General features: G+C 39.1%; 1 protein-coding gene across 2 annotated transcripts in view; it reads right to left on the reverse strand.

Annotated features, from left to right (window-relative positions):
• The window catches only part of LOC121632071 (adenosine kinase-like), a 120,942-nt gene extending 106,177 nt beyond the window's left edge, over positions 1-14,765 (reverse strand). Inside the window, exons 1-3 of one of the 2 annotated variants that reach the window (XM_041973240.1) lie at positions 14,378-14,765; positions 12,288-12,362; positions 12,121-12,174 (exon numbers count right to left, since the gene is read on the reverse strand). In XM_041973240.1, the coding sequence (XP_041829174.1) occupies positions 12,121-12,174; positions 12,288-12,362; positions 14,378-14,430 (182 nt within the window). In that variant the 5' untranslated portion in view covers positions 14,431-14,765. Of the gene's footprint in view, positions 1-12,120; positions 12,175-12,287; positions 12,363-12,857; positions 13,033-14,377 lie in introns of those variants that run through there. The other variant, XM_041973241.1, reaches the window with a different exon arrangement.
• Positions 14,766-14,895: the final 130 nt, after the last annotated feature.

Raw genomic sequence — 14,895 nt, forward strand, 5'->3', positions numbered from 1 at the left:
TCAGATGTAATGTAAAGACAGCACGTTCATGAGAACAAAGCAGTTAGACAGAGACATGATACCTCCAAATACCTGCAACATGGGTATACAACAGGTTTCTCCATGTTTAATAGAAGATGTGTAAGAGTGAGGAGAAACTGCACTTCATTTGCACCACAAATTAGTCAATAAAAATTCTAACAGTAGGGGATGTACAGGCATAAATGAAGAGCAGATGTGACAACCACAGGGGTTATGAAAATGTGACAGAACTTATGAAAGTAAGATGAATCCACCATACAAAACCTGCCAAAAGTTTACACACATTTACTCATTAGATTTAATGGGAAAGGGTGCCCCACCTTTTGATTGGTACTGTATATCATTTATTAACTCAGATGTACACCGTGTTCCATGATGAGTAATTATTGTGAAATAAAAATATAGACTGCTAAATATTTTTTCAAATTCAACAATTAATTCATACAAAAAATAAATTAAATTGCAAAGTGTTTTGTAATTACACATTTTAAATAGAAATATTCAAGAGGAACTGCATGGCAAAATATTCAGTATTAAATACTATGATTTGTAAATGTATTTTCAAATTCTATTTTTAAAAGGAGAAATAAATAATTTCAAATCAATAAATTTGGTTATAATTACTTTTCTATTTCAAACAATTAAAAAGGGTAATCACTTTGTCCATTTTCATTTTCTTTTCTCTCTGAATTTTTTAAATCCTTTTTTAAATTGGATTTTCTTAATGGTTTACCCTCTCCATGTAGCTTTTGCTTGACACGTCGGGGCCTTAAGTAGTGAAAATCAAGTTCAACCAATCACAGCTGCTCCTTGAATGCAACAAGCTCTCTCATTGGTTAGAAAGCCACACTTGCGCCTCTGTCTTTAAACAAGTAACAGCTAAGTAACAGCTAGCTAACTACGTCGACAGTACAGATACCCATTTTACCCTATTTTGACCACATAACCAACTATCATGCTTGGCTAATTATTCTAGGTGTTGACATTTAACTATTTAAAACAAGTGCACTAATTTTTAGCAACACTCTAGCCTCTTGCGGAAAAACTTCCTTCCCTCTCAGCCGCAGATGTTGTTTAGTACATGTATTAATATATACTTTGCTAATCCAACCACAAGCAGAAATTTCTACTTCCAGTTGTAAACAAAGTCAAGATGCACTGTAAGCTGACATTTTGACATTTAACCACAAATCTTAAGCAGTCTTGTGCCCCACAGAAGGACCGTCTGCTGGACTGAATTGTCCAACACCAATAAAAAAAACAACCAATTCTTTTGGTCCTTCAACCAGCTGGGTTGTTGCACCTGCTTTACCCTTTTCTAGAGCCATTGTGGAGTCCGAGCCAATCCCACCTGACATTAAGCAAGAAGTGGGGTCTACTCTCTCTACTCTCTCGCAGGTTTATTGTAGGAAAAAACAGGGACAAACAGCTATTTATGCATTTTTAATGCATCACCAGATTAGAACTGGGAGTAACATCTCTGACTTTGAACCATATTCAAAATCCCCAGAACCTACAGAAACTCCACAAAGATTGAAGAAAACATGCACAGTCCACAGAGAATCTGTCCAGCAAAACTGAACCCAGACTCTTCAGGTTGAGGGTGCTGATACGTATACCTCCATGTGGCCCTTCTTAAACACACAAAGTACTAAAAACAGTTTCAGATTAGTTAAGCTTCTATTGATTCATTCTGGGCAGTAAAGAATACATGAGTATGTAAACTTAGAAATATTATATTGCACTCGTTCAACTGTGACACTCCAGGTGCAACTTGTTTATATAAACTACCAAAGACGAAAAATAGTAAATCATGAAAATGCTGACTATAGTTAAAATGGATGCTTGACCATAAAGAGCTGCAAAAAGTCAGTTGGGGTCTTAGTGTTAGCTTGATAAAAGTAAAAAAGGAACACATGGTTATAGTTAGCCATACATTATTAAAGCAACATGAGAACTGAAAGCTGTAACTAAAGAACTGTAACTGCTCCCTCAAAGGGATGCATGAAATAAAATAAACTATTTATCTTTAACATGGCAGAAAGATGCAAGTATTTAGCATTTCATAGGCTATGTTTTCAGGGCTATTAGAAAAACAAGTTTTAATATTTCCTTGTGTATAAAAGCCTGAAAGTCAGACAATTTATTTAGGGAGAGACCACTTCTGATTAAATATCTGCTGTATGAGCCATGTGGCAAAGTTTAGAAATGACTATGACAGACTAAACACAATGAGTTAAGAAAACAGGCATTGCACTAGGGAATGGGGAGTAAACAATTGCTGAGTTTTTGAGCGTAACCACAGGAACTCACTTGGGTCCACAGAGAGATACTGAAAGCAGTTCTATCCTTTTTGTATTTTCCCATCATACTGCCATTTCAGACATCAATAGCTTCGATGTTTAGGCGTAACGTGATGCAAAGCTCTACTCCGCTGCAAGATAAAGGCTTTATCTCGGAAGCTGGGAACATGAATAATGTGTATTCTCCACATCCTTCACATAAACAGCCTCCCAGGGGGCTAGCTGTATAAACGTGTCCACCCTGCCAAGGTAATTGACCCAACTGCAGTCAAGATGATATGGCATATTAAGAGGTGCCAGGCTTTTTTTTCCTCTTTCTCTCTCAGCTGTACATTAAAGACTGTCCATTTGTACATGTGTTTACATCAGCGTTAAAAAATTCAAATAACATGCTATGAATCTCAAGCTGGACCGCACCATTCCCACTGGCCCTGTGTGCAAATTCAACTTTAATTAACAGAGCAAAAGTAGTTGTGAAAATGCTAGAGTTCGGGTTATGTCATGTGCATGTAAGGATTTAAAAAACATTTTCAGGGTTGCCTGTTATGAAGGAGCTAGCTTGAATTTTGATGTTTAATGAGAAATATGTGATATCTATTATAGATATTTGCAACACACCATGATGCAAACACTGTATGCAAAGTGCATCATGGCTTACCAATGCGTGAGCAAGAGGAGTTCAATACTTCAACACAACCTGGCTTAACTAGGCATGGCCAAATTTTGAGCTTGTGTGAAAGTAACCTTAACTGCTTCAAAGAAAGTCTACATATGTCTCAAGGCAAGGGGTCTACCCAGGGCAGAATGTTCTTAATAAAGAAAAAAACTTTCCATGCAAGTGGAAAATATGCTAACCGGGGAAAAAAATCCTTCCTGAGACACCTGTTATGACTCCTTGACAAAAGAAGAATTTGAGCACTGTGGGTGTTTATAACATGAAGGCAGCCGAGGGACTCCAGACCCATTTCGAATAGACACACAGCTTCTAAGGATTTGAGCCCCCCCCTCACTAGAAGTATTTGCTCCACCTTTCAGTGCAGACAGCATGGGGCCCTGCTCTTGGACGCCTCAAAAAATCCCATCCGAAAAGGAGCAGCTGCCTCGAGACCTTTAGACCCTCAAACATCATGTGATCCCATAGTAGTGACACCGTAAACGGCCCCCGTAGCCATTTAGGGATAGAAAATCCCTTTCCATCTACTGCAGTCTAAGCTCACTCTATGATGGGAGGGAGCAGAGGAAAAGAAATTGTTTTGAACAGAATGTCCTCAGCTTCAAACCTCAGCTTTTAAAACCTGCTAGTGTTGTTCAATAGAAGAGCAATTTCAACTATGCTATGCATTCCTCTAATATATGGTAAGACTGTGTTATATTACATGTAATTTACAAGAGGCTGCCTGTGACATTTTGATAAAATACCACTCTTCAACTAAAAATCTGCAATTTTTCTATTTTATACCTTCCAACTGAGACTAATCATGGCACTTATTTATTCAGCTTAAATCAAATCATATCCAAATTAGATGAATCAAGCTACTGAATACAATATTTGTATTTAGAGGAAATGAGAGTCCTCCTTGAAAACAAATATCTCAACAGTGCCTCAGCTTAACACATTCAAATTGTTAGGGTAGATCACACAAGTCAGGAACACTGAGTTGTTTACATTCCTGGGGATGGAGCCCCCACCGTTGTTTCCCATCAAGGGAAATATGAGAGCTTCCAAAGTACTTTGAGTGTTCTTTACCCCGGGTGACTCACGAGTTCCTCTTTCACCTCACCAAAAAAACAAGCCAAGTAGATTATTTACATGAGGCAATAATTCAAGATTTGCTCCTCTAACTCTCTTACATGGAGGGCAAGGGGAACCCATTTACCCAATCCCTCTTCATTCGCCTTTGATGTTAGCCTATCTCGATAAGACCGCATGAGTGCCCTAAAATCCCTGTCGAGTGATTTCACAGGAAGAACAAGTCTCTGTTAATCAATGGCTAGATTGGATCTGGATCCTCCGGAGTGGTCTGCCTAAAAAGTCCTCCCGAGTGTTTGAGTGCACACCAGGGTAATTTATCGTTAATGATCACCGTGGCACCCACTCTCCTACATGCCGTTCGTTCTTATTTAATTGCCTCATTCACGTTTAAACAGCTTACAAATCACAAGGACAGGCAGAGAAACATGATCAAACGGCCCCTATCGCTAATCAGGAGGGGGCAAGCAAAGCGGTTAGAGGACTGGGGCATCTTTGCTGCTCTCCTTAGGGGATTAGGAAGGAGGTGGGTTGTAGAGGAACAGTAAATTATCTCTGCTCCAACTATAGCAGGCAGGTACATTTAAACAGGCAGATCCATCTTCTCTCTATCTGACAGAGGCAGAGAGGGAGAAATGCAGCTAAAAGTCTTTGGTAATCCCAGTTTCAACAAAAGCATCTGGAGTGGAGACAAGTTCCAGCATTGATTAGATTCCCCAATCAGTACATGCATCCTACACCAGCCTTCCTTGGTAGTCTGGAGGCAGTACGAAGCCTGATGCACAGTAATTGTTTCCATAGGTCAGGCGCAGGAAAAACAGCTCAGGGACGTGATGAAAGGGAGATGGAAAGGGTGAAGAATATTGTTGTCCCCCCCCCCAATTAAATTGTTTGTCAAACCCTTCACAAAGGGTTACGCAGTTTATCTGTTTAAAATCAATACGCTCGTCTCAGTGTGAAAGCTTGTCCCTACACAAGACAGGCCCATTAATTATTCTCTGCTGTATGCTATCACTGGGCTGCTCAAGGTTGAGTCTTATCTTTTCTTATTTCAAATCAATAATTATCTTCTACCATGCTTGTGCTTCCTCTCAGAAATAGATGTGCTTGTCATTCAATGCCTGTAGAGTCTCTCTCTCTGAAGCAACCGGTGAGATACACAGAATGAATAGGACATTCTTATCACTGGAACATTAGGGCAGGATGGGAATAGATGGCAAAGAATGAGGCACATACAAGTGCTGAACACAAATGAGTCATGATTCAAACAGCAACTGAGCCCTTGTTCCCTGTCCTCTGACATCTTCTAATAGACTACAGTCAGGGATGAATGTTGATTTGCACAAAGACATCATGATATTTCTGCCGTTCCGGTATCTAAATCCATTTGGGCAAGTTCAGCTGAGAAAATCCACCTTGAGTCTCACTGTATAAAAAAAAAAGAACAAAAAAAAGCCACTTCAGCCACATTACGGACTGGATGCACAATTAATGACTGCACAATTACATGGTCATAATGGGTGAGTAATTGCATTAGAATGCAGAAACAACAAATGTGCATCCCTTTAATAAACAGCCGATCCAGCAGAAGCAACAGCACATTTGTTGGCATGAGCTGAAGACTGCTGTTTGTACTTAATTAGGCTGCACTCAAGGATTATATGGTGGGGGTAAAATCTGGTCATGGAGGATGAGTTCATATTATTTCTTCTAAAATGTCACAGGTTTTTGGCTTCACGCTGCAGAAGGTGGCGTTGTTTGTCACACTGCACATTGTGGATGTGGGAGAGTGTGTGTGTGTTTGAGGATATGAAAGAGAGAAAGAGGGACACATTGACGCAGAAGAGGGGGAAGAAAGAGTATGTAAGCATGGATGGGGCTTCTGGTGTTCTCTTGAGGATTGAGATTTGAAGCCGGAGCACAAAGCCTTTGAGACATTCTCCTTATCTTGGAGGTTGATACCGGGATCTTGGTGATTCAGAGTGCTCCGTGTGAATAATTCTACCAACATCCCCTACTGTGGGGACCATATGGCCCAGTGTGAACTTTAAACACACAGGGACTGTTTCTGCTCACCAGTCAGGCCTCCCATCTCTACCCCCGCACAGGCTAGGTGTAAAGAAATGATTGGCACAGATAGTATATCAACTAGCCTACATGTATAAGGGCTGCTGCCATCAGTGGCTTTTCCTGTGTGACTGCTGAGGGATCAAAGATGACTAAAAATAGCCCTGAGCATGCTTTTCTGAACTGAACATGCTGTATGTACTGGCTGAGACGCCCACATTTTAATTATAAAACGCTCTTTAAAAGGGGGAATTGGAGGGAGAGGAGGAGGGAGGAGAAGGAAGAAGGGAAGGAGGAGGAGGAAGAAGAGCCCACATGCACAGAGATGTAGATTATGTTTGTTACACCCCCTTTGACTTGTGACGTTTCCTTCTGGCACCACCTGCTGGCAGCTGCCATCAACAAAAGAGACGCATCTGCAGTTCTAGCAAGGACAAGCCTTAATTATGATTGCATCAGCCATCTCTCATAATGCAGCATGCATGCTTTTAATGCAGAAAAATCACCCTGCACCACATCATAATAATCTATTTCACAAATATAAACAGCAGAACAAGAAGATTAGGTGCACTTCTATATTTTTTTCTCTAAAGTTTCCTTGTTTTATAATTCAAAAGGTCTAGATCAAGGATAACCAAATCCAGACCTATTGGGCCTGTGTCCTACCGTTTTTCGAAGTTTCCCTTCTCCAACACACCTGATTTGAATAAATGAGTCATTATGGAGAACTTCATAGGCTGTTGGAGCTATATGAGTCAGGTGTGTTGGAGCAGGGACACACTGAAAACTGGCAGGACACTGGCCCAGGAGGTCCAGATTTGGTGATCCCTGGTCTAGAGCCACATTTCTTACACTTGAGTACAGCTGGTGAGCACGTCAGATTTACGCAAGGGCCCCAAATTGTCAGATTGATGCTTATCAATAAAACATAAAGAGCAGCACGGCTGGCAACTGAACATGTTTCTGATGTCTCAATTACCAGTTGAGTGCCATTAATCTTTGCTCTCTTTGGCCCAAAGGATGGCTTATGGATGCAAGCCCATGACCTTTGTCCTGAGTGGCAGGGGGAGTCGGACACACTGACCCCCTCCAGCAGCCAACAAAAGGTGTGTTTAAATACTGTACTACAGCACTCAGCCTTAGCAACAGACAAGAGAGCTGGGAAATAAAAGGTGGTGGTGGTGGGGTGCTGTGATGTGTCTACACAGTCAGTCAAGCATGAGTGCATCCAGTGAAGTGGCACCATGGCAAGCACATGCAGCTTCTGCATGCATGCCTGCGTGCCTGTACTCACAAACACAAACATTCTCACACACACACACACACACACACACACACACACACACACACACACACACACACACACACCACACAGAGAGGACTGTTTCTGCTCATGACACACCAGGATAGCTCCACTGGGGGTTTCTAGCACTCTTGATTTGCTTCATTATTTATTAAAAACATAAAAATAAAGAAAGAGGAGTAGAGTCAAGTGTGTTTACAGAGCAGAATCTATCACACACACAAACCCAGGAGCCAGAGTGTTTAGCATGTACTCAGTGAGAGAGGCCTTTGTTGTTTTCTTCCCAGTAAGCAGATTGAGCTGCACAGCAGCAGCAGGGGTGTGTAAGATGTACACAGACAGCAGGGTGTGTGAGTGGAGAGGCACCTCTACTGATCTCCTGTGTCGTGTGATGATGTGTGTGTGATGTGTGTCTCAATCCAGTGCTGATCCCCCTGAGTCAGCCCTGTCAGTGATATGAGCCTCCCACCTTCTCCCTCCCGTTTTTCACTCTTTTTCTTTGCCATCCGGAATGCTAATAACAGCCAGCCACTAACGCTGCAGCCCTGAATTATTCATACAGCAGAGGGTCACACAGCATAATGAGGAGTTTACTCTCATTCTGGATGTGATTGTGACGCTGCTAATCTGCATTTAGCACAGAGAAACAGAGAAAAAGAGAGCGCTGAGGTGGTGGTGGGGGGGGATTCGGAAAGGGAGGAGGAAAGAAGATGAGCGCTGATGAACTTAATTGCTGTGAGCAAACAACCTCTGAAAAGAGTCACGCCATCATCCAGAGATGAGAAAGTAAACAATTAATTATCATTGGACAGGGGGAGTCATAAAACAAATGTTTGAACAGCACTAATATTCAGGAGCCAGATGATTTCCCCCCTGTGAGGTGAAAAAAAACATTCGCTGTAACAATGATTCACTAATTTGACACACTAATAATTATTACCTCTAATATGGCATGGTTAACAATCCCAGGCGGGTTTGGGTGCATGGAAAACTATGAAATGCAGTGTGTTCATGATAAGTTGCAATGCCTAGTTATATAGAAATAAAATGTCTATTTGACCACATAATCTCCAGCCCAAAGAGGCGTGTTTTCATTATGTTAACATACTTCCTATGGAGGCTCCTTGGGGTGGAAACAACAGACTGTTGTTGCCACCTGCTGGACATGCAAGGTGCATGCTTTCTTTTCTGAAATCCAATACTCAAAAAAAGGACTCAATTCAGAAAAGGGACAAGTTAAAAATTAATATTCATCAGTAACTAATTTGACAAATATATGAAGCCTTAGTGAGAAATAGAAGTTAGAACAATCCCTGCCTTCTAGGAACAATACAGAAATCGAAGCCATGACACAAGTCAGTACAAAACAAGAAGAAAGTGCAATGCTACATCTAACCATGTCACCCAGGGAAATACAGAATTAAACAGGCAGAGGAAGTCACAAACAATGCTTTGGTTAGTTGGTTTCCTCCTATACCACAAATTCAAAACATGTGAAGCCTCCTCTGAAAAACCAGCATCTGTTCAAAACAACCTCCTCGACTGCAGCTCACAAACCACAGTGGAAATATCCTCCAAGTAAAAACTGTGACTGTACACATCCCATGCAGTCACTGCAACATGACTCACTAACCACCACAATGTAAATCATGGATGAAATATAAATACTGAGACCCAACAGCTGCCACACAGGGAGAACAGAGTGGTATGAGATTATAATAGTCCTGGAGATTACTGAGCAGGATTTATGAACAGACTTTAACTGTATGTTTGTAGTTTTTGGAACTTCTATAGAAATAGCAGACACAGAAAGGACCCAAAAATTTATATATTATATTATATTATATTATATTATATTATATTATATTATATTATATTATATTATATTTACATTTGTATGTTCAATAACATGTATTGTCCTATTTACAAATTAGTGAAATATCAAGTGTAAATTTGTATTTTTCAATACAGTTTAAGTAAAATATTTTTAATTATTTTTTATTGCGCTAAAATATATTAGAACTGTATTTATCTAATAATTATCTATTTTATGAGGAATTAATAGCACAAAAAACAATGTTTTCTATCACAGAGGACTAGCAAAAGAAAATAAAGGGGAAAAGTCAAGACAAACTATTTTTGCAAACAATTAATCAGGTATCAAAAACACAAAGACTGCGCAGCTGTGGCTAATACTGAACACAACCACACACACAAAAAAAAAGCATTAACTCCCTAGCCAGTACTAACAGGGACGTAGATGGTTTCTACTGTACAGCAGGCAATTTCTCAGCCACAACAGGATTATATGGGCTCTGCTGTGACTAGATAATTGAATTCAGGAACGGCCACAGTGCACTGCATCCAATGATCTTTCTCCCACCAGGGTGATGGGAGGAAAAAAATGAATCGTGTTACATGAGATTCAGTAGTGCAACAATAGTGTTAGCTGACTGGTTTCATAAGTCAACTGAGGCCTTTTCTGTAATGAAGTTATTTGTCACCAGAACTTTTCAGCCAAGTTCTTCTTCCACAAACCTGTCAGTCCATGAATGGTTGTTACTCATTCCACAGTATAAATATGGGTTTCATCAGTAGGATCCATGTCACAGCATCTAAGGCTTTTTATATTCTTGATATAAAAGCACTGCATATTGATCTTGATATAAACTGACCAACATGATGGTGAACATGCTTACTGGAGTGGTACTGGAGAGGACATGCATTGAAATGCATTGTATTGGGAATTAACCACCAAAGCTGCATGTTAATCCTGCCCTGACCTTGTGCAGAATGTGGAGAGAACAGTGTCTGTGGGGCTAAAGATAACACCACAGCCTTTGTGCTGAAGGAGAACAACACTGCTGATGATGCTGCTTTGTGTGGCCACCGCAGCCGCAGCCCAAGGTCACATGGGCCCTTTTGTAGAGTAACAAGACCTGACAAGGTAGCCTATTGTCAGATATAGGCAATCTGATATCCTGATCTGTCTTCTAACTGTATCTATAATACTTTGATGCTCCATTATTCCTCCCATTATTTTACCAGTCTTCATGCAAAAAAAATATAGTTTCTCTTGTGATCTTAAACATTTAATGGCTTTAAAGGCATTTTTGTGCCATATCAAAACTATTATAACAGAAACAATAAATCAACCCAAATCATTGCTCATGTTCAAGGGAATCCCTTTCATTTTAATTATGTTCAAACTAATAATATTTGGATAACATTTACAGCAATACATGATGAAGAAAGTTATTCTGCCATCATTGATACAATTTAATATATAAAAGACCACTTCACTGACAGTTTAAAGAGGCGTGACAGGTGACATTTGGGTTTAGAAAGTATAAGAGAAGCACTTATCACCCTGTTATTAGCAACACTTGGGTGTCCTTGAATAACAAACTCAAAACAAAACAATCTGAAATCTAAAAACACAAGCAAGGAAAGAAACGAGGGATTCTAACAAGTAAACAAATGAGTGCACAACGCAGGACTGACTATTTTTTAGTTTTCAAAGGAAATATCTCAAAAATATTTGTTAGATTAATGGACAATGTGTTAACGAATGCAGACATAATCTTTGTTTATGCACAGGAAAACTCCACTGAGCACCTTTAACACTTAACTCCAATCCAGCAGATACACCTGGACAGTTGTGACGTGTGAAAGCACCACAATTCAACTCACTTAACTGACACTTGCTCAGTGACAGACTAAATGAGAGAGTAATGACGCCATCCTGAGAAAATTGGCCTGAGTTTTTTAGTGAAGATGCTACACAGGCTGCAGCAGCTGTATTGCCTGAGGACTCACTGTGCTTTGAACTAAAAGGCTCCAATAGCATTAAGATTTGCAGAGGAGGTTACTAACTCCAATTATTAGATGTGTCTGTTATTTAGCAAAAAAAGATCTGGTGAAAATATTTTTGGCTTTGTTATAAAAACCTAAAAAAAAGAGTCCTTCAATGTCTAATTTACTTATCAATGTGAAATTATTCAATCCTCCAAACTTCAAAGAGAATTCAAACACTTTCCTTCCACTACCATCTTACTCACAGATGGTGAACTAACAATCAACACGGGGAAAAAAATTGTCTTGCAAAGAAACCATCTGCACTAGATCAAACAGGAAGAAGGGTGCTGTTAGGTCAGCCAAAAATTAAAGCTTACTAAATTTCTTCGTCTTGTTGGCGTTTACCTTACTTGCTGAAAGTGTGAAGGGGGACATTCAGGAACATGCATGCACATTTTTGAGGAAGGCTATAGTATTACTGTTGAATCTGCCTGGAATGCCAAGCATGTGGGTCTGGAGAAGGAACCCATAAGCTTTGCAAAGGCTTTTCTAAATAAATAAGTAATAATTTTATATGAGGGGCATAATGTAGGTTAAAAAAAACAGTGTAAATCTACCTTTTATATTAAGAATTTAGAAGCTGTTGAGTATAGATTACAACAGTTTCAATACTGAAAAAATGAATGAGTGTTAAGTTTTTAAACTCACACTTACCCAGCACTGATTTATGGCTTGACTATTTTAAGCACAGCTAACAGTGCCAAGATGGTAGTAGCTGGGTATGAATGACCAGTGTATCCCTTATTTGGTTTCATGTCATTTTGACACTATGTGTTACACTACTGACCGAAGTGTGTTTTCCCGTTTAAATGACTTACAAAGCTTTGTGTTTGTCTTCAGCAAGGATCTGGTCATTTGGCTTTAGTCCAAACCTTGAAAAAAAAAAAGAAAAAATTGCAAAATTAATATCTTTTTGTAACTTGGCCAGTTCAAACACAAAAAATAAAATTAGAGAAGTGAAAACAAATGAGGCATTCTGACTTACTTGTCAAGGAAATCTTTGTCCACAACAGCTGAGATGTCAAGCAAGGGGTTTCCCATCCCAAAGAGTGTGTTCTCACTGTGAGGAGACAAAAAGGCATTGTATGATGTTGACTCCCACTAAGCTTCTCTGCATGAACAGAGGAAACAATCTGCAGCAATATGGGAAATCATCTGTTTGTGATTTGTTGACTTAAACTGCTGAAACTTGAGTGGGTAATAAAAGTCATGTTTCAGTTTGTACTAACTTTTCTATCAAGAAATTATAAGCAATAATGGTGGCCAAAGTCTACTCTTGCTGATAAACTGTTTGTAATAAGTTAACCAACTCACATAAAACAAACTTCACCAACATGGCATGCCTGATTCCCACTATATACACAAATGTCTGACCTTGTAAGCAACAAGTTGTCTTTGATCAGTTTGTATAAAAGATGCCAAAACAATGTTTTCAACCAACACATTAAAATGAAAGGCAGTGATTTAAAACAGATTTTTTTTTTTCTAAAACATTAATCATAAAAGCAGTACTGCTCTGTTGAAACATTGTAGAACATCGTCATTTGGATCTCACCTTGCTGTTGGCATGATGTCAAAAATTCAACAAATCATTAAATGATCAACAGCTTCCTCCTCTCTGTCAAAGCAACGTGCTTTCTGCCTCCAGGAACAGGCAGCACTTTGGCCAACCCTGATACACTGATGGAGGAAGTGGGCGGGTCCTAATAGCTCTTAGACATATCATTGGCTACACATGTTCCAATTATTGGTGGGCTTTCTATGATGCATTTAAGGCCAATGGAGGTTAAAAAAAAACGGAACCCTGTTACACCATCAACGCCACTAACAGGTCACGTGCATTTTTGCCTTTTCACGTAAACCGATGTATTATATATGAAATGTTATGCTTTGAATTAGTCATAACTAAATAATTAATTTTGCAGTGAAATAAAAACAGTAAATTAACTTATAAAACCTCTATATCTAGGTAGTTTATAGTTTTTAAAATAAACATTTAAAATAAGAATATTAGGACTCATAACACATTATATTCCTAATCTCCCCTATGCTGTTTATGAAGAAGTCCACTTTGTTAATCTTAATTTTTTATTTCATAAACTGAATTAAGACTAAATCAACAGTTTTCATTATCCTCATATACTTGATTTCACCTGTGGTCAATCTTTTTTTTTTTTTTTTTTTTTTATCTACCCCACCTTAAAAACCACCTGTCTAGTCAAGTAACAATTTTGTCATCTTACACATTAATTTCCTGGATTTCCTTTGTCAATTGAACGCCTCACAGCTGACTGCAACTTTTTTTTTCTTCTTCTTCTTCTTTTTTGATGTCAACAAAACACTGACCGCCTGTAAGAACATCACAATTGCTAACATTTAAATACTGTTATGGCCTCTACCAAATAAAAAGCAAACTGATAAAACACTGGTTTAATATTGTCGTTGCAAGCAATTTTACAAATATTTGGCTTTCCCATATGACATAATTAATGCTGGCTGATTTCCGTTATCAAAAGTTAACGCATTAGCTAATTTAGACATCTGTTTTTTTTTTTTGTTTTTTTTTTAATGACCAAATGCAGTCATGTTTACACATCAAGAAAAGTACCCTCATAATTATAACATATAAGTATGAAAAAAAAGTTTGTTTCCTCCTTATCTTTCGCAGTCGACCTATTCAAAATGGAAAATATGTATCACATTTCACATATGAAACATGATATCCTGCATTAGAAACTTTTTTTTTTACCTTAACAAAAATCAATTAGAGGCTGGATCATTGATCTAACAATTTTCCCCTCCAGTCATGTCACGTTTTCAAACCGACTTGACTTGCTAGCTCTCATTTGCATAGGTCTGACGAAACATGAATGTAAATACTATCAGTTTTATGCTATCAGTGCTTTGAGCTTATGTTACGTTCAAAGACTCTAGCGCCTAATCACCCTGCACGTCCAGTCGACAGTTAACACAACACCAGGGATGTTAGCTTAAATTAACAGCTAGCTACAACAGCTAGCCGCAAGGAGTTCCGCATTATTACATAGGTTAACAAAAACACTTTCAGGTCATTACCGTAATGTCGTTATCTTTCCCGTCGACGCGTTTGTTCCTCCGTGTTCCGACATTTTTCTTCAAATCTGCAACGTGTCTGTTGATACGGGGGAGTCTTTAAAGCCTATGTTCCCTGGCAAGGAAGAGTAGCAAGATGCAGCAGCTTCCTTGCCTTTAAATGATGAAGAAATGGGTTAACCGCCTGCAACCTAAAGAGAAATTTAGCGATTATGTTAGGGCTAAGATCCGTATTAGCTTGATATTTTGACTTGGCCGAGCCAATGTGCAGTCTGCTTCCATAAAGAAGAGAAATGCCTTGCGTTATGGCGGATTTTTTTTTCTTTCCCTTGCTTTAGTTACATGAAGTTCCACTTAACAGGCAGCCCATTTCAAACCGATGAGACATGCTACTATGGATGTGGACATGCAAACATAGAGAAACAAAATGGACTAGGCCTATAGGTTTCCTTGGAGATTACAGTAAATCACAGTTGACAATGCGTCACCGAGGTCCCCAAGGTCCTTTAACAATATGTTGT

This window comes from Melanotaenia boesemani, chromosome 21 (assembly GCF_017639745.1).
Source record: "Melanotaenia boesemani isolate fMelBoe1 chromosome 21, fMelBoe1.pri, whole genome shotgun sequence".
NCBI classification, from domain to species: Eukaryota; Metazoa; Chordata; class Actinopteri; order Atheriniformes; family Melanotaeniidae; genus Melanotaenia; species Melanotaenia boesemani.